Genomic DNA, 27,660 nt, shown 5'->3' on the forward strand with positions numbered 1-27,660 from the left:
CCCACCAGGGAGCCCCGCCCTCTCCATTGCCCCCCTGTGGGAGCCCCTGTCACCCCCCCAGGAAGCCTGCTCTCCCCCACTGGTCTCCCATCACCCCACAGGGTACCTCCCCTGACTCCTCCCCATCACTCCCAGGGCTCCCCCCCCCATTGCCTCAGGCTCCCCCATTCCTGGGAGCCCCCCCATAACCCCTCAGGGAGCCCCCTCCCCCCCGTAGCCTCTTGACTGCCCACAGCCCCCTCCTGGCATCCCCGCATGTGTTCCAGGCTGGGCCCCCTTACCACTCCCCTGAGATCTTCCCCCCATTTGCCTCTCAGAGCTCCCCCACCCCCCATTGCAGGGGATTGGGCCTGTCTCCCTTCCCCCACAGTGCTGGGTCTAGTAACAGCTGCCTCCGTCCTCCATGCTAGTGTCAGCATTACTGCCCCCTCCCTACTGCATGGGGGGCAATATTTGTCCTCCCCCCCCAAAAGGAGCAGGTGATATTTGCCCCCCTCCTTTATATCCCTGAGCCTCGCAGGATGGTATTGGTCATATCTGCCCCACCCCCACTCTCAGCTCAGTTCTCTTCCCCTCTCCTGTGTATCTGCCTCTGATTCTTGGAGCTGATGACATACCCGCCCTTTACGGCACCCCCTTTTCATCCCACCCTCTGTCCAGTGGGGTGGAGGGACAACACATGGGCTCCCCGTTTCCCCATCTCATTCCTGGTCTGGGATCGATTGGAATTCCCCTTCTTTTTCCCTTTGTTCTCCATTGCAGATGTGGGGTCAGGTCGGGCGTGCTGGCCCTTGGGAGCCACGTCCTGGCCGCAGCAACTGCCAGCCGCGAACCATCGGAGACGGGTGAGGACATGGGACAGGGCAGTTAGGGCCTATCCCTTCCACGCCAGAGACCAGATTTCCCCTGGCTTTATCCCCTGCCCCCATTCAAAACCCCTTCTTGACACACCAAGTCACTTACGCCAGTGCAAAGCGGTCCCAGAATAGAGCGTTTTGTACCTGCTTTGCCCTTGGCAGCTGGGAGTGAAGTTCAGGGGTTTTGCCTTCACTTCCTGTCCTAAAGTGCTGTGTTATTGTGCTATGTGGCGTTAAATAGCTTTCGCAGTCCCAACGGGATACATGCAGTGTGATTTCTCTGAGCAGCTCTATCATCCCTAGAGAGAAAGTGTTGTTAGGATGGAGTCAAGTTTGTCAATATGTATCAGTCGATCAGTGCGCGGGGGAAAGGGGTAGCCTAAAAAAAAGCCACCCCCTGCTCCCCGTCAGCTGGCTGGAGTACAGTGATGAGCATTATAACATGTCTTCACCTTCCATGCCCTTCGTGGCGCATCCCTACCTGACCTAACATCTCTTCTTTGCTATCAAGTTGTTGACCCGCACCTCTAGCGGGCCCATGGCGCCAGCCTCCGTCACCCACCAGGGAAACTTTCCAACAAGCATCTTTGTGCTTCCTCCTTTGCTGCCCTTCACGCTTGGGAGGAGCTCCCTGTAAACATCTACAAAGCCGCCTCCTTCAAAACCCACCTCAAAATGCTCCTTTCTGTGATTCCTATCTGAAACTTGACAACAGTCGGCTGCTGCTGTGCCGAGACCATGGCCCGTTGTGCTGACCAGCATTGTCTCGTTTCCTTATACTTCCCGTCCGTCTGTCTGTCTCCATCTGTTGACCCTTGGCTTGGGGCAGGGACTTTTTCAGTGTTGGTACAGCTCCTGGGTGCGGCGGTACTACAAATAATTAATACTAATATATTCATGGTTGCATTGAGTTCACTTTTGGTTGCTTTAAATAAAAACTGCTTCAACCACTGTTGCACCCTGTGTGGATGCTCTACATTCAGTTATAACCAGGCTTATACCAGTTTAGCTTACCTGGGTGAGGAATCAAGCTAAAGCTAAATCCAATTTAGAGTGTCCACACAGGGGTTTTGAACTGATTTAACAAAAATCTATTCAAACTTGCACCTTTTGTGAAGCAGGTGCATATGTGAATATAGACAAAGCAATGCAGATTTAGTGATGGAAATAGGTTTTTACTACAGACAGCCCTGCAGGCCCAGCCCAGCCACGTTGTCACCGCAAAAAGAAGTGTGTTCTTCCATCAAGTTAGCTGTCTAACGTGAACAAGGAATGCGGCCCATACTTACAAGATGAGGGGCTCTATCCTGGGAAGTGTTTGGGGCCCCCAAAAGTCACTGAGAAGCAGTGACTCTGAAAAAGATTTTGGAGTCGTGATGGATAATCAGCTGCAAATGAGCTGTCAGTGGGATGCTGTGGCCAAAAGGGCTAATAGGGTCCTGGGGTGTATAAACAGGGGACTCTCAAGTAGGAGCAGACAGATTATTTTTACCTCTATATTTGACACCAGCTGCTGGAATATTATGTCCAGTTCTGGTGCCCACAATTCAAGAAGGATGTGGATAAACTGAAGAGGGGCCACTCTGCAAGAATGAAGAAAGGCTGGAAACCTGCCGTATAGTGATAGACTCAAAGAGCTCCGTCTATTTAGCTTAACAAAGAGAAGGTGAAGGGATGACTTGATTAGAATCTATAAATACCTACATGGTGAACAAATATTTAATAATGAGCTCTTCAATCTAGCAGACAAAGGTCTATCCTGATCCAATGGCTGGGAGTTGAAGCTAGACGCATTCAGCCTGGAAATAAGGTTTAAATTTTTAACAGTGAGAGCAATTAATCATGTGAACAATTTAGCAAGGGCCGTGGTGGATTTTCTATAACTGGCAATTTTTGCATCACAATTGCCTGGGTTTTTTTTGCAAGATCTGCTCTAGGAATTATTTTGGAGACATTCTCTGGCCTGGGTTATGCAGGGGGTCACAGTGGTCCCTTCTGGTCTTGGAATCTAGGAATCTCTCTATAAACTCCTAGTGGAGATTCACAGATTCAAGGATTCCCAAGGCTTAGAAGGGACCATTGTGATCAACTAGTCTGACCTCATGTAGTTTTTTACCTGGGGGTAGCTAGTTGAGGTCAACTTCAGGTGGGGGATATAGGGTTGATCTCAACTAGCTACATCAAGGTAAAGACTCCTCTTGCCTTGTCTCCGCTAGGAGCTTACAAAGATAGCTGACTCCATGAAAAAACTCACCCCTTTTCACAGTTAAGGCATAGCCCAGGGAGGGAGCTAGATGGATACCATTCCTTCTTGTGCATCCTCACCCCAACTCTTCGTGTTCCAGTGAGAGGGCCAGTCAATGAGACCTCGTCTCCACACAAAAGTTGTGCTGTTTGAACGGTGCTGGTCTAGCTAAATCGGGACGGTGACTTCAGTATAAATGTGTTTCTACTGGTAGTGCTGATTCCTGTGAGGGAAGGGAAATAAGCTATATGGGTGTATGGCACCCTTGTTCCAATATAACGCCATCTGTACTAGGAGTTGTGCCAGTATAACTACACCAGCAAAAATAATCATACCCCTAACCAACATGATTGTATCAGGACAAAATCCGTGGGTAGAGCAGACCTAAATAATGAGCGCTTTCCAGCAGTGGGTCTCAAAGCGCTTTACAAAGGAGGCCAGTCTCATTATTCACATTGTACAGAGGAGAAGACTGAGGCACAGGGAGGTGACAGGACTGGCGCAAGTTCACCCAAGCCAGGATTAGAACCCGGGACTTCTGAGTGCCAGTCCAGTGCTTGTTTGACTGCCTGTGTGACCTGTATTGGCGGCTACCCAATTTGTGTGAAGCCTGAAAGTAGTAAGTGCTCAGCACTCAGGAAATGCCACAGTCAAAGTTGCCTGCATAAGCTTAGATCTGCCCCGTTTGGATGCATGCAGTAGTATGATGGTACCCGGCCCAGTTCCGCAAAAGTATGTAGGGACCAGAGCAGGCCATTCGTCTGCAGTTTCCTGCCTCTTCCCTGAGCTACACCTCTGCCACTCATCTATGTAGGTCAGAGGGGAGCATTACCAGAAAGGACTTTTTTGCCAGTGGACTTGGAAGCAACTGTTTGACCTTCTTTTATCCCTGAACAGAAAGAGACGTGGTAACTACACCAACATGCTCCGAGAGCTGGCTCAGATGCTGCCTGTTCCTCTGCATACCAGCTACAAAAAGCTTACCAAGGTACTGCCGGCCAGAGCGGGCTGCTGCCCTGACAGCTGCTTCCCCAAGTATAACGTTCCGGAGGGAAGCAAGGGACGATGTTAAAGAAATATTGTGACTCAGGGAAAGCATAGGTGAGGCAGGATGGAAGCCAGCCTGCTCTGAGATCTTCAGTCTATTGGAGGAAGAGAGGCTTTGAGCCTTGCTGCTGCTAAACCTCTAGGCTTCTTGAAGGGAACAAACAGCTTGGCACTCTTATGCGATCTTATTCTGGAATAATGACTCTGTTTCAGAAGCATGCTAATTATTCCGGAATACAGTGTCCACAGGGGGAGCTATTCTGGAATTGCTATTCTGGTCAATTTCCCCTGCAGACAAGCCTTTAGACTCTGGGTCTTATATGCAGGCTGCCAACCCCATCCCAGAATAAATCAAGGAGAAGAATTTCCTCACTGAAATCATCCTTGTGGGGTTTTCTAAAAAGCAAATGTGTTGTGGATGGGGCTGTTGGATTTGCAGCCTCGGAGGCTGACATGCTGTATCTGCCCAACAGCTGCGTCCCAGACATTTGGAGGGGACGCTTTGCCCCACACTCATGCCTTGCTCACCTGCCTCGTTTCTGTTCTGGGGGGACCCACCATTAAAGATGAAACATGAAATCATGAAACTTGATGACAGTCCTTGGTTTCTCTGCTGAGCCTTCCAGCTCGTACCAACCCTTGGTGATGTGGATACTTACCCTCATTGAACTGGGCAGAAGAGCAACTTAATTCGCACAACAGCCGTCCCGTGGCAGCTTGTTTGGGTCACCAGTGAATTGAGTTGAGTGGGAACTGAGCAGTGTAGAGGCAAACGGCTCCACGTCCCATCCCATGAGCCAACCAGCCCCCCTCGTGGTCTTGTTTTGCAGGCGGGTCTGTCTTACGCAGGTGCACACACACGCACACTGGAAGGTGTAACTCATTATTACTGAGTAAGCCTAGGAGAAGGTTCCCAGCCACTCTCCAGCTGTGCAGGGCCAGGGACATTAGTGGCTGTGGATTTTGTGTGTAGAATTCACGTGTTGCCACAGAATTGTGCCATGGGTGCTGCATCTACCAACGCTCCTTGTGAATATAAAACCTTTCCCTGAGTTTGTGTTCCCTTTGAAATAGAAGGAAATCCTGTTGTGTGTCCTCTGCTACATTGAGCATCTGCAGGCGAGCATCAGCACCGCCAGGACTCTGCTCCAGCTCTGGCGTGGGGAGAAAGAAGGTAAGGGATCGCGGGCGGTGAAGGGAGATGGGGGAGGGCACAAGGGACGTGAGCTGCCACGTGGAGGGAAGCCAAGGGACGGTGTAGGGACATGGGTCACAGCAGGGATGTGGGATAAGCCAGAGAGGAGATCTGCTGTACGTGCATTGCTCAGCCAGAGGGGCAACAGGGGCTTCTGAGTAGGAGATACAATATTTTCTGAGAGTGTTTAACGCAAACCAACTGGAGCTCTGAGAAGCCCCTTGGAAGGTGGTAAGAATTCCCCTGGACAGGGAGCCAGTTCTTCCAAATGCCTTGTGCCTGCAGTCGTTCGGGTCCCCTGTCCTTCTGACAGCTGGGGGCTATCTGCTCAGTTCTGGAGTGTTTATGCAGGTGCTTCCTTTTTGGGCTGCGTGAAGAGTTCAACAAACAACCCCCCACCCCCCACATACACACCTTGGCCATAGCATGAAGTGATTGGGAAAAGCCCCAGGAGGGTCCTATTCAGTCCAGTGTCCTGGAATCCAGTGCAGGATTGGGCCAGGCGATCTGTGTCCCAGCACTTTGAACAGAGGATTCTTGTTTTCGGAGTCCTCTGATTTGGTCACATGGGGTTAAGTCAGGCTGGCTGTTAAATCGTGCCCTGTGGGTTTGGCCCACCAGATGTATTATTATTTTGTATTATTGTAGCCCGTGGGCTTCACAGGGAACAGGGCCCCATTGCACTAGGTCCTGTACGAGCCCAGAACAAAACCTGCCCCTCAGAGCTGACACTTTCATTCTGTATTTTCATTTCCTGGAGACCGGAGCCGAGGCCCTGCTCAAGCTCCCACCCCTGCCCCTTGACCTTGCCCTGGGGGTCAGGGGGGTGTCTGTGACCCATTCAGTCCTTGGCCTTTCCACTGAAATGGTGATCCAGGGGGCCATTTGTGAGGCAAGCCCATTAGGAACTGGAATGGGCCACCCCTCGCCACTTGGTTCACCTGGGCCACCAAACAGCTGCCGGGGGTGGTGACTTTTGAATGCTTCTGGGCGGGCGTTGCATTCGCGTGGCTGCCCCTGGAGGGATCGGTTCCGTCTCCAGACCCACATTCCGTGGGCATTGTGGCTGTGACAGGCTCCTCTGACTCCGGGGCCATCCGCGCTGCAGCTGGGAGGTGTAACTCCCAGCTCAAACAGACGTACGGGCTAGCTCCACTCCAGCTAGCACGCCAAAAATGGCAGCGTGGCTGCGGCATCATGGGTGCTGGGACGGGCTGGCCGCTCCAAGTACAGCCCCGTCTGAATCTCAAGGTATGTACTCAGGTGGCCACCTCTGCCATTTTGATTTTAAAAAATTTCGTGAACTCCCAAGACCCAAACGCTCAGCCCAAGGTCCCACCCCCACTCCACCCCTTCCCCCACCCCACCTCTTCCCGTCCCCACTGCATCCCTGCCCCTCCTCTCCCCCGCCTCTTTCTGCCCCCTCCCCCGAGTGCACCTGTCCCCGCTCCTCCCCCTCCTTCCCAGCACCTCCTGCACGATGCTGAACAGCTGTTCCCCGGCTTGCAGGAGGCGCAGGGAGGGAGGGGGAGGATTGGATCAGCAGGGCCCGTGGACCCCAGTTTGAGAAACGCTGCGAAACACTAAAATGTAAGTACAATAGTTATATTCCAATTGATTTATTTTATAATTTATGGTAAAAATGAGAAAGTCAGCAATTGTTCAGTAACCTTGTGCTGGGACACTTTTGTATTTTGATGTCTGATTTTGTAAGCAAGTTGTTTTAAAGTGAGGTGAAACTTGGGGATACGCAAGACAAATCAGACTCCTGAAAGGGTTACAGTAGGTTGGAAATGTTGAGAGCCACTGCCCTAGCTTGAGCAGGGCTAACGTGGACATCTACACAAGCTGAGTGATCGTCGGAAGCTGTTTTTTTTTCTCTCTCCCTTTTCGGCCCGGGATCCTTGCGAGCCGAAGTGGTTCCTGGAGGGGGGGAGTTCTGACCTGCTCTGCTCTCCCCTCGTCCTGCAGAATTTGAAGCGGGCGCGTTCAGATGTGCAGAGATGTCCACCTGTCAGCGAGGGTGTGGAGACGGCACTCCGCCCGTCACCCCGCGGAGGAGGAGAGCCAAGCTCCTGAACGTTGGCAAGAAACCCCGCAAAGGAAAGCGATCCCGCAGATCAGGTCGGGACGGAAGCGGTAGCAGCCATTCCCCCTAGCCTCGCTCTGCAGAGCGATCTCTCCTTCCTCCCCCCCGGCCCTTTCCTGTGGGACAGGCCCATCTCTGCTGCATTGGGACAACCAAGGGGAAGAAGGGGAGATTTCTTAGGAGAGGCAGCTCTTCTCCAATGGCCGGTCCCCTTCTGTGCTCACGTTGCTCTCCATGCTTCGCTTTGGCCAGCCCTGGCTTTTGACTACATTTTGAACATCCTGACCCCTTGCCTTTGGCAGGGCGGAGCACCGGACCCCCACCTGGAAAGTCACCAGCCATTTTCCCCTAGGAAGGCCCTACAGCACTCAGGGTACATCCGCACTGCAGCTGGGAGGTGTCATTCGCAGCCTGGGTAGATGTACACAGTACGCTGCTGTTCAGTATTTTCATTACGGACGTGGGTAATGGAGAGGAGAGGATGCTTATAACATTTGCGGATGACACCAAGCTGTGGGGTGGGGGAGGTCTGCGAGCACTTTGGGGGACAGGATTAGAATTCAAAGCAACCTTGACGAATTAGAGAATCAGTCTGAATGCGACAAGATGAGATTCAGTGAAGACACGGGCAAAGTGCTGCACTTGGGAAGTGCACCACTACCAAATGGGGACTAACTGGCTCGGCGGTCGTACTGCAGGAAGGGATCCGGGGTCATAATGGATCACCAGTGGAATCTGAGTCAGCGATGTGACGCAGCGGCTAACCAGGCTAATATGGTTCTGGGTGTATTAACAGGGGTGTCGTATGTAAGTCGCAGGAGGTAACTGTCCTGCTCTGCTAGGCGCTGTGAGGCCTCAGCTGGAGGGCTGGGTCCAGTTCTGGGTGCCGCACTGTAGGAAAGATGTGGACAGATTGGAGAGAGTCCAAAGGAGAGATACTAAAACGATCCAAGGTCTAGAAAACCTGACCTAGGAGGAAAGGTTAAAAAAACTGGCAACATTTAGTCTTGAGAAAAGAAGCCTCAGGGAGGCCCTGAGAACAGTCGTCAAATACACTAAGCACTGTTATAAAGAGGGGGATTGATTGTTCTCCGTGTCCACTGAAGATTGGACAAGAAAGCAATGGGCTTAATCTGCAGCAAGGGAGATTGAGGTTAGATATGCGGGGAAGTTTTCTAACTCTCAGGGCAGTTCAACTCTGGAACAGGCTTTCCAGGGAGGCTGTGGGATCCCCGTCCAGAGAGGATTTTAAGACCAGGCTGGACAGCCCCCTGTCAGGGCTGGTCTTGGTTTGCTTGGTCTGGCCTCAGGGCAGGGAGCTGGGCTCGATGACCTCTCAGCTGGACATTTCTCTGATTCCATGACACATATGTTAGCTCTGCTCAAGCCGGTGTGCTCCCCTAGGATCTTGGACCAGGTGGTCCTCGGGCAGCTAGCCCAAGCCTGTGCCACGGGTGCCAGGTTGCTGTTTTTAGCGCGCTGGCTTGAGCAGAGGTAGCGCATGTACATCTGCGTGAGGTGGGAAGGCGGCCTCCCAGCTGCGTTGTAAACACAGCCTCGGTGTCACAGATCTGAGATTACCTCCAGAGCGTCAATTGGTGAGTGTGGCTAGCAGGGGCTGCTGTTACATTTGTGAAAAACTCTCCCTCTTCTCCCCCCACCCCTCCCGTCCCGTGCATGTGTCATCCCCGTAAGGGTCAGGATCCCAGCTCACCTCCTAGGTTTCTTGCCATGGAATGAGGTAGCTGGGTCTTTGGGTTGCTTGACCGAGCAAAGGGCTGATGTAGGGAAATGATTAGTGTAGCTTAGAGTGGGAGGAGGGCTGGGAACCAGGACTTCTGCGTTCTCTCCCCAGCTCTGGGAGGAGAGCGGGACCTAGTGGTTAGAGCAGGGGGGAATTGTGAGCCAGGACTCCGGGGTTCTCTCCCCAGCTCTGGGAGGAGAGTGGGGTCTAGTGGTTGGAGCAGGGGGGCTGGGAGCCAGGACTCCGGGGTTTTCTCCCCAGCTCTGGGAGGAGAGTGGGATCTAATGGTTAGAGCAGGGGGGCTGGGAGCCAGGAGGTTCTCTCCCCAACTCTGGGAGGGGAGTGGGGTGTAGTGGTTGGGGCAGGGTAGTGGAAGGCAGGACTCTTGGGTTCTGGACCTAATTCTGCCACTAACTTGCTCTGTGACCTTGGGCATGTCCCTTAATCTCACCATATGTCAATTTCTCCAGCTGGCCTGTTAGCATTTCCCTTGCTCCTGGTAATCTTGTGTTTCCCTCTCTCCCGGTGAAGCTTGCTGAGCTGATGTCCGGGAAGCCTAGGGCGGTGTGCGGCACAGGGGTGTTACCTTGGAGCTCTCGGGGAAGGGGGGTCCTCACAAGCTGAGCTTGGAGCTGACGGGTGCCCAGGGCAGGTGGAATGTTCCTCGTGCCTGAGCTGTACTGTGTGGCGATGCACCTTGGGGCTCACCTGGCTCCGTGTCCTAGGTGAGTTGCCGGGAAAGCAGAGACACAGTCCGGCCTAGAGTACTGCGCCCTTTGCCTTCGCAGAGCGGCATGAGGTGAACAAGGAGACGCGTCGGAGCCTGAGCCTGGGGGAATTGCCCTGGCAGTCTGGGCGGCGCACAGAGGCAGATCTGCATGCGGCAGGCGAAGGGGCCGTGCTTTCTCCTGGCATGAAGCAGCTTCTGTTCCAGTTCAGCCGAAGAGACCCGGTGCTGGGGTCTCGCCAGCCCACAGGCAGCGCCTTCCTGGACAGGGCTGAAGGCGGCATTCCCGACTGTGCAGCAGGTGTGGTCCCTCTCTGTCCTTTGCTGGGCACCTCCTGCAGGACTGGGTGGGAGATGGGAGCTGATGGGAGCTCGCCCGTCGCTCAGGTCAAGGGAGTGTCTCACCCCTGCCACGTTCGCTGTGCACGGGGCCTCTGGGGAGCATCAGCTCTCGCCATGCACAGGGGTCCGTGGCAACACAGGGTATGGGTGAAATCCAGACCCTCATTAACAGAGATTATGCACCAGATCCCCAGCTGCCCATTTCCACCCACAGAGCATCTGGCCCCGTTCCTATAAGAAGCCATGGCCATAGCGTCCATAACCTGGGATGGATCCGTGGTAACCTTGAATCTCCTCTGCTGGGGGTCGCGGTATCTGGTGGAGCAGGACCAAAGCATGCATGTGCATTTGCAGATTGGTGCGTAGGCTGTGACCGAGAGGGGAGCCAGGAGGAGGATGACATCTGCTCTACCTGCGAGGCTCAGCTGATTTACCGGGAGCAGCGTCGGTACGACGGGCCGGACCTTGCTCTGCTGGGGTAAGAGCTGGTGGGGGAGCTTGACCACAGAAACTTGTGGCTCTGGTGACTTCAAGGCGACTCTGCCAATTTGCACTTGCTAGGGATCTGGCCTGGAGCCACTATCCAGCCAGGGTGCAGCGTTTTCAAACCCTGACTCCAGATTGCTGCTGGGAGCTCCCTCCACAGCCAGCACTTCTGCCCCGCTCCCCACAGTGCTCCCTGCTGGGGGAGGCTGGGACTGGAGTAGCTGGGAGCTCTGCCCCCAGCCAGTGCTCTACCCCTGCTCCCCACAGCACCCCCCGCTGGGAGAGGCTTAGACTGGAATAGCCTGATGCTGCCCCACTCCCTACAACGTCCCCGGCTGGGAAGGCTTAAACCAGAATAGCCTGGCGTTCTCTACAGCACCTCCTGCTGGACGGTCCCCCTAGTTTTTGCCCCTGCAGCGTGCTTAGCAAAGGAGAAGGCTCCCGCGGCCATACCTGGCAGAAGGCGAGGCTGGGTCTCACGTACAGTTGGGTTCTCTGCCACGTGCCTGCTGGCTCGGCTATAGCCTGCAGACAGCCAGAAGGAGAGGCCTGTTCCTAGCCGGCACTTCTCAAAGAGGATCAGCCGTAGTGCCCAGAGCAGGTCTCCCCAGTTCCAACCCTCCCTGGGTGGGAGGCTGCAGCTGAAAATCTCCAGGAAGCTGGGGTCCGCCCTACCCCACTGCACAGCTGGGCCCTAGGACACTAGGAACTGCTCTCAAAGCCGCCTGTGTTTGGTCCAGCCCCTTGCGGCCAGCACAGAGCTGCAAGCAGTTCTGTCTGGGGCTCTGGGAGAGAAGAGACAGAGCAGCAATCCAAGGCCATCTCTAAACTGCTCTTCCAGGCAGGAGCTGGTGCAGTATTATTCCTGCGGGGAGGAAGAGGAGGATGGGCTGGATGCTGGTCCTTGGCTCTCAACCCAGTCCCCTGTGTGTAGTTCCCATGGTGAGTACTGCTGTAGACTAGGGCCATAGCGTGCAGAGATGGCAAATTAGGCTGCACCAAATTGCTGCTCTTCATGTGGCTAAGTAGCACCCGCCAAGGCAGTTGTGTTGGGTACCAAGCATCTGTGTGTCCAGGCTCTGGGAGACAGACCTCGTCAGCACTTTCAGACCTGAAAGGTCCCCCCATCTAACAGCACAGTGTGTTCATTGACAGACAGCTGGAAAAAGGGATATGGACATATCAGCTGCATGCGTCCTTTTTAAACTTTATTGTTTTTATATCAAATACAAACACACAAGGAAACACAATGAATGGAAACACATGCACAAGAGGGAAATAGCGCATAACAAAATTCGATGTTGGTTATTTGCAAAACCTGGGGGGGAACAACCAAAAAACCCTGAACATGCAGAGGTCATGCAGGGCATTGGTTATTAAAGGGGCTAAATAAGTGAGAACATAACTTCTGATTATCGGGGTGGAGGAAGGGGGGCAGAGATTGTAGGTCCCGGCTGACAAGTGGTAGAGGAAGTTAACAAGCGTCCTTTAAATAATAAATCCAGCAGCATCTTAGTGGTCCAAGTTAGTCTATTTCCTGGAAGTCTCCAGCTTTGCTGCTGAGGAGCAGCCCAAGTTCTCCTGACTGATTATGGGGACAGAGGGTAGCAGAAATGTAGCCAGTGAGATTCCTGTGTAAATGATGTTTTGGTTTGCAGGGAGCTCACTCCTGTGCTCTCCCGGGAGCGGAGGCCAAATCGGGGCTTGCTGGGCCAGTAAGGATCTGGGCTTGAGCCCCTCGCTGTTCTCCTCTCCTGGACGGCTGCTTCCTGGTCATGTTCTGCAGGGGGGGTCAGAGGAGCTATCCCAAGGTAAAGGGGGTCCACGTCCCTCCTTGCGGCCGGAGGCGTCTGAGGGGCTTGCCGGGATCAGTCGTGGTGCTGTGGTGATTCCCAGGAGGCGAGCAACGAACCGTGCCATGCAAGGGAGGCGGGGAGCAAGCGAGAGCTGTGTAGCATGCCTTAGAAAGGACAGCGCACGTTGCTGTCATTACAGCTTGTGGGGGCGTCGTTGGGATCCCAAGTGGGGGGCTGGATTCTCCCGCTGCCAGTCACTCTCTCCCAGATCACAAGGGAGCCTGCTACATCCACGCCACAGTGCACAAGGCAATCGAGAGTTAACCGCCCCTCCCCTCTTTTTGTGTGATCTCTACCTAACGTGTCTGGGGGCACCACGCCATCATTACTGTGTGGCCACGTGCTGTGTACCGGAGCCATTCAGCAGTGGCACGTTACCAGCTTTGTCAGTCAGACCTTTCCTTATATGTGGGCAGCATCCGTATATTTATCTGGCTCCAATCACTGTACTCTCTGGGCACCTCCCGATTCTTCACGTGGTTCTCCTGGCACACTCCTGTGTGGCTGAGCAGGGCTATTCTCTCCACTGTACAGATGGGGAAATTGGGGCACAGATCCTTAAGGATATTTAGGCACCTAACTCCCATTGATTTGAATTACCTTTGAGGTGCCAGGGGCTGACGTGGCTTGCCCAGGGTCCCACAGGCAGGCTGGGGCAGAACAGAGAATCCAACCCAGGCCTCCCAAGTCCCAGGCTAGCAGCCCTAACCGCTGGGCCATCTTTCATCTCCAGCCATCCAACATCGGTAGAGTCTAGAAGCGCCAAAGCGGGATTGGGGCCCCTTGTGTCAGACGCTGTACACAGTCCTTCCAGCTGCCACAGGCTTCAGCGGAGGTTGGGCTGCAGGGACTGACCCTGTGCAATTTCAGCAGAAGGAGCTGGCTGGCCATGTCTACATGGCGAGTTACTGTGTCACAAGCTAGGGTGTGAATCTGCTGTGTACCCACTTACTGTGCAGTCACGCCCTGAGTGGACAGTGCTACAGTGCAAGGGAAGTCCCAGATTGTGTTTTCCAGTGGGAACATGTCCCTAGAGCAGCGGTTCTCAAACTGTGGAGCAGGCCTCCCAAGGGAGGCAGGGGAATGTGTCAAAGAAGGCGTGAGCTATATGCTATTCTTTTTTGTGTGTGTGGGGGGGAGAGAGCTCTGGCTGTCAGCCCTGGGTGGCTGGGATTTGTGCAGAAGGGCTGTTCACACCGGGGATGGGGGGATAAAGGGGATGGCTGGAGCCCTGCCCCCCAGACTCTCTCCTTTCCCTCCCGCAAATCCCTCACCTGCAGGCTGCGAGGCTCTGGCTGCCAGCTCCAAGGTGGCAGCAGCGGTACAGAAGTAAGGATGGAAATGGGGCACTACGTCTGCTGTGGAAAGTGATATTGACGAATGTGTCTTTTCACATTGCCACCCTTACTTCTGCGCTGCCTACAGAGCTGGGCTCCCAGCCAGCAGCCGCTGCTTTCCGCTCTGCCTTCAGAGCTGGGCTCCCGGCCAGCAGCCGCTGCTCTCCGCTCTGCCTTCAGAGCTGGGCTCCCGGCCAGCAGCCGCTGCTCTCCCCTCTGCCTTCAGAGCTGGGCGCCCGGGCAGCAGCCGCTGCTCTCCCCTCTGCCTTCAGAGCTGGGCTCCCAGCCAGCAGCCACTGCTCTCCCCTCTGCCTTTGGAGCTGGGCGCCCGGGCAGCAGCCGCTGCTCTCCCCTCTGCCTTTGGAGCTGGGCGCCCGGGCAGCAGCCGCTGCTCTCCGCTCTGCCTTCAGAGCTGGGCGCCCGGGCAGCAGCCGCTGCTCTCCGCTCTGCCTTCAGAGCTGGGCGCCCGGGCAGCAGCCGCTGCTCTCCGCTCTGCCTTCAGAGCCGGGCGCCGGCCACCAGCCGCTGCTCTCCGCTCTGCCTTCAGAGCTGGGCGCCCGGCCACCAGCCGCTGCTCTCCACTTGTCTTCAGAGCTGGGCTCCCAGCCAGCAGCCGCTGCTCTCCGCTCTGCCTTCAGAGCTGGGCGCCCGGGCAGCAGCCGCTGCTCTCCGCTCTGCCTTCAGAGCCGGGCGCCGGCCACCAGCCGCTGCTCTCCGCTCTGCCTTCAGAGCTGGGCGCCCGGCCACCAGCCGCTGCTCTCCACTTGTCTTCAGAGCTGGGCTCCCAGCCAGCAGCCGCTGCTCTCCGCTCTGCCTTCAGAGCCGGGCGCCGGCCACCAGCCGCTGCTCTCCGCTCTGCCTTCAGAGCTGGGCGCCCGGCCACCAGCCACTGCTCTCCACTTGTCTTCAGAGCTGGGCACCCGGCCAGCAGCCGCTGCTCTCCGCTCTGCCTTCAGAGCTGGGTGCCCGGCCACCAGCCGCTGCACTCCGCTTGTCTTCAGAGCCGGGTGCCCGGGCAGCAGCCGCTGCTCTCTGCTCTGCCTTCAGAGCTGGGCTCCCAGCCAGCAGCCGCTGCTCTCCCCTCTGCCTTCAGAGCTGGGTGCCCGGCCACCAGCCGCTGCTCTCCGCTCTGCCTTCAGAGCTGGGCTCCCAGCCAGCAGCCGCTGCTCTCCGCTCTGCCTTCAGAGCTGGGCTCCCAGCCAGCAGCCGCTGCTCTCCGCTCTGCCTTCAGAGCCGGGCGCCCGGCCAGCAGCCGCTGCTCTCTGCTCTGCCTTGAGAGCCGGGCGCCTGGCCAGCAGCCGCTGCTCTCCCCTCTGCCTTCAGAGCTGGGCGCCCGGGCAGCAGCCGCTGCTCTCCGCTCTGCCTTCAGAGCCGGGCGCCGGCCACCAGCCGCTGCTCTCCGCTCTGCCTTCAGAGCTGGGCGCCCGGCCACCAGCCGCTGCTCTCCACTTGTCTTCAGAGCTGGGCACCCGGCCAGCAGCCGCTGCTCTCCGCTCTGCCTTCAGAGCTGGGTGCCCGGCCACCAGCCGCTGCACTCCGCTTGTCTTCAGAGCCGGGTGCCCGGGCAGCAGCCGCTGCTCTCTGCTCTGCCTTCAGAGCTGGGCTCCCAGCCAGCAGCCGCTGCTCTCCCCTCTGCCTTCAGAGCTGGGTGCCCGGCCACCAGCCGCTGCTCTCCGCTCTGCCTTCAGAGCTGGGCTCCCAGCCAGCAGCCGCTGCTCTCCGCTCTGCCTTCAGAGCCGGGCGCCCGGCCAGCAGCCGCTGCTCTCTGCTCTGCCTTGAGAGCCGGGCGCCTGGCCAGCAGCCGCTGCTCTCCCCTCTGCCTTCAGAGCCGGGTGCCTGGCCAGCAGCCGCTGCTCTCTGCTTGTCTTCAGAGCCGGGCGCCCGGCCAGCAGCCGCTGCTCTCCGCTTGTCTTCAGAGCTGGGCGCCCGGCCAGCAGCCGCTGCTCTCCGCTCTGCCTTCAGAGCTGGGCTCCCAGCCAGCAGCCGCTGCTCTCCGCTCTGCCTTCAGAGCTGGGCGCCCGTCCAGCAGCTGCTGCTCTCCGCTTGTCTTCAGAGCTGGGCTCCCGGCCAGCAGCCGCTGCTCTCCCCTCTGCCTTCAGAGCTGGGCTCCCAGCCAGCAGCCGCTGCTCTCCGCTCTGCCTTCAGAGTTGGGCTCCCGGCCAGCAGCCGCTGCTCTCCGCTCTGTCTTCAGAGCTGGGCGCCCGTCCAGCAGCCGCTGCTCTCCCCTCTGCCTTCAGAGCTGGGTGATGGTATATGTAGTTGTGTGGTGGGGGGAATGCCTAAACGACTATAGATACAAAGAAGGGGGGCCTGAACAAGTAAGTTTGAGAGCCACTGCTCTAGAGAGATGCTGCCACTTTATTCCCTGAGCCCCAGGAACGCTGCTCCAAGCACCCAGGGTTTATCGGAGACTGACTGAAATCCACAAACTTAACTGGCCTTTTGTTGTCTCTCGAGCCGGGCATCGCTGCAGAGACGGCCAGCACCCGGGATGCTAGAAATTAGGTCCCAAACTCCAGACTGTTCAGCTAGTCGGTTCAGATTTTGACTCCTGGCTCCTTTCCTGCTTTGATTCTGGTTCCCTCCCGTGCTGGGTCAGAAAGAGAGATACAGCCCCTGCAGGTGGAGTCCCGCTGCGGCCCATGGCAGGTCGTGGCAGCTTCCATCCCAAGTGTCTGATCCTCTTTGCGGTGGGTTGTGGGGGATCCTGGAGATGGTGGCAAGGGGAGAAGGACCCTTTTTATCATCCAGTCTGACTTCCTGGGCTGGAGATTCCCCCTTCCCCCGCCATCATTGTCCCATCCTCCACCAAGATTTGAACCCTGACCCTCACGTACCCCAATCGTTTCATTCCTAGGCTAACGAGCTACAGAGGGTCTGTCTGCAGTGCAGTCCTGGGGCATGGCTGCAGCCTGTGCAGACATACCTGCGCTGGCTTTGCTCTAGCTGGCTCAGACGGCGATAGCCAGGAAGCCCACGGCAGCTCAAGTACATACCCAGCCTCCCGGGCACGGCTTCACTGCTGGCTTTATTGGAGCCAGCGAGTTCAGAGCTAGCCCTGGGGACGTCTATACGTGCGCTCCCACCTCTGCTTGCAGTGTAGACAGACTCCTAGCGACCGGCTGGTGTGTATGCTGAGAAGGGCATGTGGCAAGAGGAAATCATTAAAACCCTTGCTACCCTGCACCGTGGCCTTTGGGGGAGGGGGCTTCCCTCTTTCCTGGCGGGGGTCCTTGCTGGGGGAAGGCCATGGGAGGTCTGCTCTGACGTTACTTGTTTTGAAGGGGTGTGTCTTGTTCTCCGGCAGGTTTGTTTGAGGACGTGTGTCTGAGCCCAGAGTCGTCTGGTTCCTCGGACAGCCTGGCTGGGACCCTGCTGAGAAAGGTGGGAAGGGGGGAGCCCCTTCCTGAGTCCCCTGTCGGCCCCTTTCCCTCTCCCTGTCAGCAGGCAGAACCCACCTCCCGGCTGCATATTGTCGTACAGCCTTCTCTGGTGCTACAAAGTCAGGCTCAGATGTGGAGTAATAACGGCCCTTAGCATCAGTAGGTCTCAAAGTGCTGCACAAAGGAGGACCAGTACCATTATCCCTGTGTTCCAGATGGAGAAACCGAGGCACAGAGCGAGGAAATGACTTGCCCCAGGTCACCCAGCAGGGCCGGAAATAAAGCCCACCTCTCCTGAGCCCCCGTCCAATGCTCTGTCCATTAGGTTGCTCTTACCTGCTGGCTGTGAGTGGCCTATGTGAAGTGGCCACCCACTGGCATGGGCGCTATCCTCACCACCACCATCGCAGCTGGCGTTAATCGGGTCTCCTTGGGGGCAGCTGTAGAGAGGGAGGCCAAGGGTCGAATGAGTCGTGTGACCCCTCCATGAAACATGCTGGTGGAGGTGAATGTGGGGGAGCTTTGCCCTGCTGCTGGGGTCTGGAGCTGCGAGGTTCTCATCCCCCTTTGTTATTTGTACTGGAGACCCCGCTTGGGGCCCTGTAGTGCTGGGCGCTCTCCATATCCATACTAAAGCCAGACTTGCTGCCCCAAGGGGTTTGCAATCCAGCCCTGTAAGCAGAGACTGCAGGGAAGCATTGGAGAAGGGCTTGCCTGTAGAATGGAAATCATCCAGGGCGGGTGAAACCTGCTGCATTCCTCGCTGAAGATTGAACAGCCCAGGCCTGGGAGGATTAGACAGGCCATTCAAGGCTTATGGACACAGGCCGAGCTTTTCCCACACGCCTGTGGCCAGCCTGGGCGTTGTAATGGGAATCAGGCTCCCGGATCCCTTCTGAACATTTCAGCCTTAACGTTTCATTTGCCGTGTTCCTCTCCCCTCCCCCGCATCCTTCTCAGCACGACCCTCATCAGACCCTTCCGGACACTCCGCTGAACTCCCGCAATCTCTTCCAGTCCACCTTCTCGCTGGATCATTGCTACCTCTCCTACAGCGAGGCGAGTAAAACCGATTCCAGCCCCAGCTCAGGAGTGACGGAGTTAATGGGGGTGTGGAGCAGGCAGCTCTTGCAGGAGGTGAGAGGATGGGGTGGGGGTGGGGGGGAAGGAAGGAGGGAGGGGTCATGGCGCTGCCCTGTAGACTGTGAAAGGGGGGAGAAGATGGGTTTTGGGGGGCAGGGGTTGAAATCTTGCAATCTTAGGGTAACAGAATGGGAAAGGGCAGATGTACATAGTGGCTGTATAAGGACTGGATGAGACACCAAGCCTCTGATCTGGCTGGAAGCGGAGCCCGCTTGGGTGTTCTCTCCCTTCCACTCCAAGGCTGAGGCTTCCAAAACTGCTTTGGGGATTTAGACCTGCAGCCCCCAGTGAGGCTCGTGCCACTTCCTTTCCCCAGTGTCCCAATCTCAGGGGCCTGCCTGGGTGTTTGCCCGCCCCCCCCCCTTTCTCCGCCCGCCAGGGTTCCAGCCCCGGACCGGCTCGCTCCGTGTCCTCCAGCGACGAGAACAGCGACAGCACCTGGATCCCTTACAAGCGGACGAAGCTGCCACCTGCTGCCAGCCGGAAAAGGAAGAAGGGGGAAGGCGGGCGGCAGCCGGAGGCCTCCAGCAAGTCCCGGTCCCCCTTGCAGCTGAAGAAGAAATGTGTCAATGGGTTCATCATGTTCTGCCGGCTGAACCGCAAGCACTACATTCGGTAAGCAGGAGGGGGCGCTGAGTCACGGGCTGGAGAGCGGAGCTTGACCCAGCTGGCCCTGTGTCCAGGCACTATGGCCATGGCTCAGCAAAGCGCTCGAGCGTGAGCATTAATTTTAAGCATGTGCTTTAGGTTTCATTGGCTTCAATAGGACTTAGGGAATGTAAGATCCAGGTTCTTATTGCTACTTATTATTTGTATTACAGTAACACCTAGGGGCCCCCAGTCATGGACCAGAACCTCATTATGCCTGGCGCTGTACATTGTTTATTGCTATTAGGTGTATTACGGTAGCACATAGGCACCCGAGTGACGGACCAGGCCCTCGTTGTGCCAGGCGCTGTACAAACACAGAACACAAAGACAGTCCCTGCACCAAAGAGCTGACACTCCAAGTATCAGACCAGAGTCACCTGATGGAGACCGACAGACCACAGAGTACTAGTGTGGTGCAGCAGCTAACGTAGTCCTTGGCTATACAAGCAGGGGAATATAGCCTAGAAACGGGTGGAGGGCAGTTACCTCTGTATATGGCAGGGAGACCATTACAGGGATGCTGGGGCCAGTTCTGGCGTTCCCACTTCCAACAGGATGCTGGAGGGTTGAGCTGCGGGAATGATCCACGATCTGGGAAACCTGCCTCAGAGATGGCTCGATCGGTTTCATTTACGCAGTTCACCTTGCTCCCGGGCTGTCAGCCGCTCTGTGGGGAGGAGATTGCTATGAGCAAGGGGACAAAGGCAGAGCAAGATTTGAGGGATAGGAGCTGAAGTGAGAGAAATTCCGAATAGAAACAAGAAGGGAGGGGAATTAACCGCTGCAACAACCAGTCCAGGGTCTGGGGAGGTTCACACTTGGAGTCTTTACATCAGGTGGGACATCATTCTAAAAGATCTGCTCTAACTCGAGCCGGCTCAGAGTGCAAACCGCTGGGTGGGGTCTCTGGAGACCCGATGGTCAGAACGGTCCCTTCAGGCCTTACCATCTATGACGGAAGCCGCACTCCAATGCCCTATCACCAACACCTTTCAGCCACTCCTTTTCCCTTGGCACAATCCCAGGCTGGATATTTTTAGTGCCCTTGTGGCGGGACTGACCTGCTGGATCTCAGCACGCAGCTGTGGTCCATAGCAACCAGCTGGAGAGAGCAGGTTGTTTGGGTTTCGCTCCCCTGAACGTTTAACATCTGTGTCCATGGAGAAGGCAAGGCGGGTGGAATGTGTATACAGCTGCTGGGTATTGCCTCGGCAACCCACGCTGGTAGGCCAGGCGGACGTGTGCTGCTGGGAGAACTCTGAGTTCCTGGTGCTCTCTCCCCTCAGCGCCTGCCCGGGGATGGCGTCCACCGCAGCCACCAGGGAGCTGGCACAGCTGTGGCGCACAATGACAAAACAGGAGCGGAGGCCCTACTGGTAAGGCTGGCATTCGGAGAACCCCATCAGAGCCATGGGAGTCAGTCTGGTGTGGGGGGAGATCTGCTGGGGAAGGTGCCAACTTCCACCACATGCTGTTCTGGCCCAGTGTTGCAGCTACTCTTTGTATTACACTAGCAGCTATAGGTCTCAACCGAGATCAGGGCCCCGTCGGGCCAGGTGCTGCCCAGACACACAGTGACCGAGATCAGGGCCCCGTCGGGCTGGGCGCTGCCCAGACACACAGTGACCGAGATCAGGGCCCCGTCGGGCTGGGCGCTGCCCAGACACACAGTGACCGAGATCAGGGCCCCGTCGGGCTGGGCACTGCCCAGACACACAGTGACCGAGATCAGGGCCCCGTCGGGCTGGGTGCTGCCCAGACACACAGTGACCGAGATCAGGGCCCCGTCGGGCTGGGCGCTGCCCAGACACACAGTGACCGAGGTCAGGGCCCTGTCGGGCCGGGGGCTGCCCAGACACACTGACCAAGATCAGGCACTGCACAGAGTTAGACACCTCCTGCCCTGAAGAACTTGCAGCCTGAACGGACAGCAATGGGAGGGGAGACAGCGTCTCAGGAAGGGGCAGTGACTTGCCTCCAGTCACCCAGCAGGCCAATGACAGAGCCAAAGGTTACTCGAGTCCCAGTCCAGGGACCTTCCAAGGGACCCCGTTACTCCTAAAGTCTGCCTTAGTCCTGCCACACAGAGGTCACCTCAGGGGCTCCCAGGGGAGCGGATTTTGCGACATGAACAGTTGTCCACTAGAAGTTGAGATTCCCCTAACTCATTACACATAGGAGCCAATAGAGTGAGATCCAGCCACTGCTGGCCTGGTTGGTTCACACCAGGGACCTAGAAGTGAAAAGCTTCCAATTCCATCCCCTGTCCCCAGGGAGATGCTGATGAGCAGAGAGCCTAAAATGGAACAGGATTGGATTCCATAGGACCAACTAAGCCTAAATGGGATGTAAATAAGTACTATAATCCCCTCCCAGCCCCCTGCTCTAACCAGACACCACTCCCCTCCTAGAGCTGGGGATAGAAGTCCTGACTCCCAGCCCGACCTCTCACTTGCTACATCACCCACCCCATAGGTGGGATTAGAACCCAGGAGTCCTGGCGCCCAACCACAAATGCCCTTTATTATCCGCTGAATTACACCTGCTGGCTGTCCGTGGCATGTGGCTGTCCCATCCTGGGCTAGCCGGGGCTATACGGGAAGAGTTTTATCAACCTCTAGGCTCAAGGCAATTGATCAGGCCGGGCGGTCATTTGCCAACAGCCCATGGGACGGACGGTGACGAGCCCATAGAGGAAACGGGCGCAGAGAGCCGTCTGGTTGGATTTCACCTCTTTTTTTCCAGCGTCAAGGCCCGGAGGTTCAGCAGGCTGAACAACCGCATCGTGAAGCAGGACTTCTCCAGCGGGGGAGAGGAGGAGGAGGAGATGGAGGCTCCTAAGCCGTTTCATTTGCTGCTGGCCGAGAAATCCCTCGGTTCCCAGGACCTGGGACCGCCAGCCCCGCCCTGCTCGCTCCCACACCCAGCCCCAGAGTCGGTGTGACGAAGGGCAGTGCAGGGCCCCTCCCACCCAGCGTGCTGGGGCCCCCATCCCCTGATGTGGCACCTCTTCCTTCCTTTGGAGACACTTGCTGCTCCATTGAAATGAACGAGGGTGCTTGGGAACAGGCAGGGGCTACAGCATGCGTGTTGCCGTTGGGAGACAAGGCTTTGGGGTTTGTAGACTGGGCTCTTGTTTTAGCTCTGGCAAGGAGAAATTGTGTGTGGGTGTGGCGGAGCGGCTCATGTTTTTAATTAAAATCCTATTTATTCTGATAGTTTTCCGCCATAACTATACCACTGTGCTGATCAGAGAGCACCGACCCCGGGCTGCCCATAGGTCCGGTCAGTTCGAAACTGCCCTGTCCAACCAGCTAAGGGAGGGTTGCTTGGGCATAAGGGTAGCCGTGGTTAAGTGGAGGATTAGAGGGCCCCCCCAAAGAAAACCAAACCATCCTCCACCGGTTCAGGCCAGACTTGTATTGGATTCTGTTCGTTGCTTGAATAGTTTGACAGCTGTTGTATGTATGTATGTATTTATTTATTTATTGGTTTTAGAATAAAGCTCATTTGTGGGTTTCCTGGCTCCGGTCCGAGGTCTCAGACCCCCCTGGGGCAGCCCCATTCACCTCTCCTCCTGGGTTTATTCAAAGCAGGAAGAGCAGCAGGGGTTGTGGTTGGGCTGAAGACTCTTCCTTTGTTCAGCCACTGAGCTATCGGAAGGGGATATTTTAGATAAGGATTTCCCAAAGTGTGGGGCACACGCCCCTATGGGGACATGTGATGGACTGGTTGGAGGGTGCACTCACGCTGCTTCGTTGTCTTCCAGAATCTCGCATGAGTCTCTAGCTCTTACGGCTGTGAAGGAAACCTGGAAAACACGCTCCAGGTACCCTGCTTCTGATTCCTGGCTCTTTTGGCTCTGGCCTCCGGCTTCTGGCTCTGGGTCTGAGCCTTGGGTCCATTTCCCAACTCCTGCTGTGACCGCTAGGCCTGACTGCCCCATGCCCTGGTTCCTGATGCCTGACTCCCATTGAAATCAGTCCTTTGAGCCCTGGGGCCTTGGCCGCTAGAACAGGGCTAACACCCCCACCTGCAGGCTCTGCAGTGACCGGGAGGTCTCTGGCGCTCGCTCACACCTCAGCGCTCCCTAGCAGCACCAACTGGATCACCGCTGCAGCCTGGGTCTGCCGTGGCCAGCTCCCATCTGAGCAGCTAATGCCATGGCGGCTGCTTCCTCGGGGCTGCCACCGCCCCAGCTGGCCTGGCTCTGGTGCTCCCTGTCCTCGGCTGGCGCAGCGGTGATGGTGGTGTCCCTCCGTCCGCCTGGTGAGTGATGCTGTCACACCGGCCCCACGGGTGGTTTCTAGGAGGGCCGAGGCTGCGCAGAGGTGGGGCCGGCAGCTGGCCCGGGCCAGAATTCCCGCCCTGCTCTCTCTGCCCGCTAGCCAGGGCCTGTGCCAAGTGGATCCAGCTCAGACGGAAGAGATCCTTAACCCCAGCGCCTTCCACCCCCTGATGTTTCTCACCTCTGCCTGTTGCAGGCAAACTGCAGGGGGAAGTTTCCTACCCCCTACTCTGCTCCTCTGCCAGGCCTGATCCAGACCAGCTGCTCCTGGAATTTAGGACCTGCTGCATGGAGACGTGAGCCGAGGCTGCCCTGGGGGGTTATTTCCACGCGACTGAGGGGTTCCTCTGCCCTGAGTTTTAATGGGTTGGCCCCCTCGGTAACCAGAGCACCATGGGAGGCGGGAAGGTATGAGTCCCCTTCTCCCACCCTCCCAGCTGCAGCCAGCCAGAGTCCAGGGAATGGCGAGGGGTGAAGCGGGACCTGTGGGCAAGAGGAACCCTGTAGAAACGTAGCTTGCTAGGAGACCCCAAGCAATGTGGGTGCTTCTGGGTGGTAATCACAGCCCCCCGGCCCTGACTAGAGCCCCAGATGTGCCGCAGCGGGTGGGGTTCTGCTGGAAAGCAGGGAATGGAATTTGACCAGGCCGCAGCCCTGCTGACGCTGTCCCGTGAACACTCTGCTCCAGCCTCAGCTGCTGCTTTTAATTCCCGAGGTGCCAGGTTCGAGTCCCGCAGATGGCGACCGCCCTGCCCCCAAAGGCGCTGTGATATGAGCACCGTGGAGCCCTGTTCCATAGAGGCTGCCTGGGCCCCGCTGCAGAGGGGGCTGTAGGAGCCAGCCCGTGGGGATGGGGGCCATGCCTTGGAGGCAGCGCTGACCATGTCCCCATGGTTAACTTCAAGTTTCAGGCGTTGGTTTGGCTCCGTTCCCATGGCCCAAAGAGGGGAGGGCCCAGCTGAGCCCCTCCAGCCTGGCTCTTGGCAGGGGGAGATTCACGCTGCAGAGGCTCACCTGGGAGGATGGCACATTTAATGGTGCAAAACTTGGGTGCCCTTTGCTCTCCTGGCATCACCCAAGATCCACTGAGGGGGTTGGGGAGAGATCTGTAGGGGGAGGAGGCACAAACAAGGGAAAGTCCTGGCACAAGGAACCCTAAAAAGCTGGGAGATGAATGTCCCCAACCTTCAGTTTCCCATCTCCAGGCTGAGGAAGGGTAATTAGTTGATTAGCATGCTGCAAGCTGTCGGCAAGAGCAATTCATGGCTGACTGGGCATCAGCCCTGCCGGGGCTCCGCACACAGGTTACAATGCAAATTCCTGGAAGTGCTTTCCCCTAGCCAGCCGCCAAACACACCAGCCCTGCGCCCCCTGCTGCACACAGCATAATTGGAAGAGCAAAAGACTCAAAAACTAACAGCAAAAAAAACTATTTCGGTACATCAGAAGCAGGAAGCCTGCCAGACAATCAACGGGGCCACTGAACGATGGAGATGCTAAAGGAGCACTCAAGGAAGACAAGGGTGTTGCAGAGAAGTGAAATGAATTCCTTGCATCAGTCTTTACCGCTGGGGATGTGAGGGAGATTCCCACACCTGAGCCGTTCTTTTTTTGGTGACAAATCCGAGGAGCGATCCCAGATTAAGGTGTCAGTAGAGGAGGTTTTTGGAACAAATTGGTAAATTAAACAGCAATAAGTCACCAGGACCAGATGGTATTCACTCAAGAGTTCTGGAGGAACTCAAATATGAATCTGCAGAACTCCTAACTGTGGTATGTAATCTATTGCTTAAAGGAGCCTTTGAAGCAGATGACTGGAGGGTAGCTAATGGCAGATGAAATTCAGTGTTGAGAAATGCAAGGTAATGCATATAATCCCAACTATACATACAAAATGATGGGGTCTAAATGACCTGTTCCCACTCAAGAAAGAGATCTTGGGGTCACTGTGGATAGTTCTTTGAAAACATCCACTCACGGTGCAGCGGCAGTCAAAAAAGCAAACAGAATGCTGGGAACAATTAGGAAAGGGATAGATAATAAGACAGAAAATATCATAACACCACTATATAAATCCATGGTACGCTCACACCCTGAATACTGTGGGCAGTTCTGGTTGTTCTACCTCAAAAAAGAGATATTAGAATTGGAAAAGGTTCAGAGAAGGGCAACGCAGATGATCAAGGGGCTGAAACAGCTTCCATGTGAGGAGAGATTAGAAAGCCTGGGACCAATCATCTTGGAAAAGAGATGCCTGAGGGTATGACGGAGGTCTGGAAAGTCTTGACTGGCGCGGAGAAAGTGACAAAAGGAAGTGACAAGAACTAGGGGTCACCCAAGGAAATTAGTTGGCAGCAGGTTTAAAACAAAAGGAAGTATTTCTTCACACAATGCACAGGCAACCTGTGGAACTCACTGCCAGGAGATGTTGTGACGGCCAAAACTATAACAGGGTTAAAAAAAAAATGAGAGAAACTCCTGTAGGATGGGTCCATCAATGGCTGGTAGCCAAGGAGGTCAGGGACACAACTCCATGCTCTGGGTGTCCCTAGCCTCTGACTCAGAAGCTGGGAAGGGGCGACAGGGGACGGATCACTTGACAATGACCTGTTCTGTTCATTCCCTCTGGGGCACCTGGCACTGGCCACTGTCGGAAGACAGGACACTGGGCTAGATGGACCCTTGTCTGACCAAGTATGGCCATTCTTATGTTCTGTTAGGATCTAGGCACGTCGGGAGCTCTGGGGACAAGCATGACGGGTTTTCAGACACAATGAGGCCAGAAGGGACCATTCTGATCATCCACTCTGACCCCACCTCACCCCCCAGTGATTCTGGCCTCCAGCCCATAGCTTGTGGTTGAGCTAGCTTTCCTAGGACAACATCCAGTCTTCATTTAAAGACCCTTAGTGATGAAGAATCCCCCCTCCCTCACCCCTGCGTCAGTCGTTATTTCTCATCCCTGTTACATGCTGACACCTTATTTCCAGTCTGAATTTATCTCACTTCAGCTGCAGTCAGTGGATGGCGCTCTCTCTTTGTCTGCTGGATTGGAGAACCCTCTGCTCTCAGGTGTGTCCTCAGGCAAATGCTGAAAGACCAGGATTAAGGCACCGCTGAACTGCCCTTGGATAATCTAAATACACTGAGTTTCCTCCCCATCAGAAAAGTTGCACTGGTCTCCCCAGGACAGTTTTCCCAGGCCGGGAAACTGCCAGTATGGAGAGGGCGTGTGGGCCATGCACCAGGACTCAGGAGAGCTAGGTTCTGTTTCAGGATGTACCACTGGCCTGCTGGGTGACCTTGACCAAAATCCTTCCCCTCTCTGTGCCTCAGTTTCCCCACCCATCCTTTGTCTAATTAGTTTAAGCTGTTTGGAGCAGGGACACTCTCTCAATCTGTGTCTGGGCAGTGCCCGGCCGAACGGGCCCCTGATCTCGGTCAGTGTGTGTCTGGGCAGTGCCCGGCGCGATGGGGCCCTGATCTTGGATGGGGACCTCTAGGTGCTACTGCAAAACACCTAATAAAATCCAGTACCAGCACAGGGATGTGACCACCTATTAACAGAGGGACCCAAACAAGGTTTGCCTCTAGTCTAACCAGCAGGTGGCGCTGGAGCACACGTCTGCCCCATCAGCACCCCCTGGGCGCTGGGCCCTTCCTTTCAAAGCAGGCAGCCAGCTCTCTGCCTCAGTTTCTCTAACTGTGAAAAGGGGGAGGCCAAAGTCTGCCTGCCTCTTGGAGGTGTGTGGGGGACGGTTAATGCTTGTGTGCAGCGTTTGTAACTCTAGTGAAGAGCTGGGTGAGCTGAAAATCCTCCCTAAGCCGCCCGCACATGGTTGTGGGGGTGCTGCTTTGACACCCCGATTCTCCTTCCTGCCTCACCCCCATTTGTATAATCCCCTAGCACCTCGCTATGCAGCAGCCTGGCACACCCTCACCCTGCCAGTGCCCACACAGCAGGGCCCATGGCCCTGCCCCTCACATTATGTCTTGTAGGTGTCAGATGCCCCCACCCCCCACCTTCTGATCCACCAGCCTCCTGCCCCTGCTCTGCATTGGTACAATGCTCCCGGGGCCAAACAGCAGGCCCCAAGCCATGGCGAGCGAGGGCAGGGGGCCCCCAAGGGCACTTGGTCGGATCCACGCGATGGGCGGGCGGGGCTGCTGGTGTCATTCCCCGTGGAGCATGGGGATGTGCAAGGGGCTGGGCTGGAATAGGGATCTTGGGACAGGAAGCAGGAAAAGCTGGTGGGGTGGGTCAGCCCTG

The 27,660-nt window shown here is 56.2% G+C and overlaps 1 protein-coding gene across 1 annotated transcript; it reads left to right on the plus strand.

The window, feature by feature from the left end:
- The first annotated feature begins 762 nt into the window (after positions 1–762).
- On the plus strand, positions 763–22,599 carry MEIOSIN (meiosis initiator). Its single transcript, XM_074937299.1, has 13 exons — positions 763–845; positions 4,000–4,090; positions 5,224–5,323; positions 7,316–7,468; positions 9,966–10,205; positions 10,601–10,724; positions 11,574–11,674; positions 12,391–12,543; positions 17,233–17,309; positions 18,284–18,445; positions 18,831–19,066; positions 20,389–20,478; positions 21,848–22,599. Exons 1-13 carry the CDS (start codon positions 763–765, stop codon positions 22,044–22,046), a joined length of 1,809 nt encoding a protein of 602 aa, XP_074793400.1. The 3' UTR covers positions 22,047–22,599.
- Positions 22,600–27,660: the final 5,061 nt, after the last annotated feature.

This window comes from Natator depressus, chromosome 23 (genome assembly GCF_965152275.1).
Source record: "Natator depressus isolate rNatDep1 chromosome 23, rNatDep2.hap1, whole genome shotgun sequence".
Taxonomy (NCBI): Eukaryota; Metazoa; Chordata; order Testudines; family Cheloniidae; genus Natator; species Natator depressus.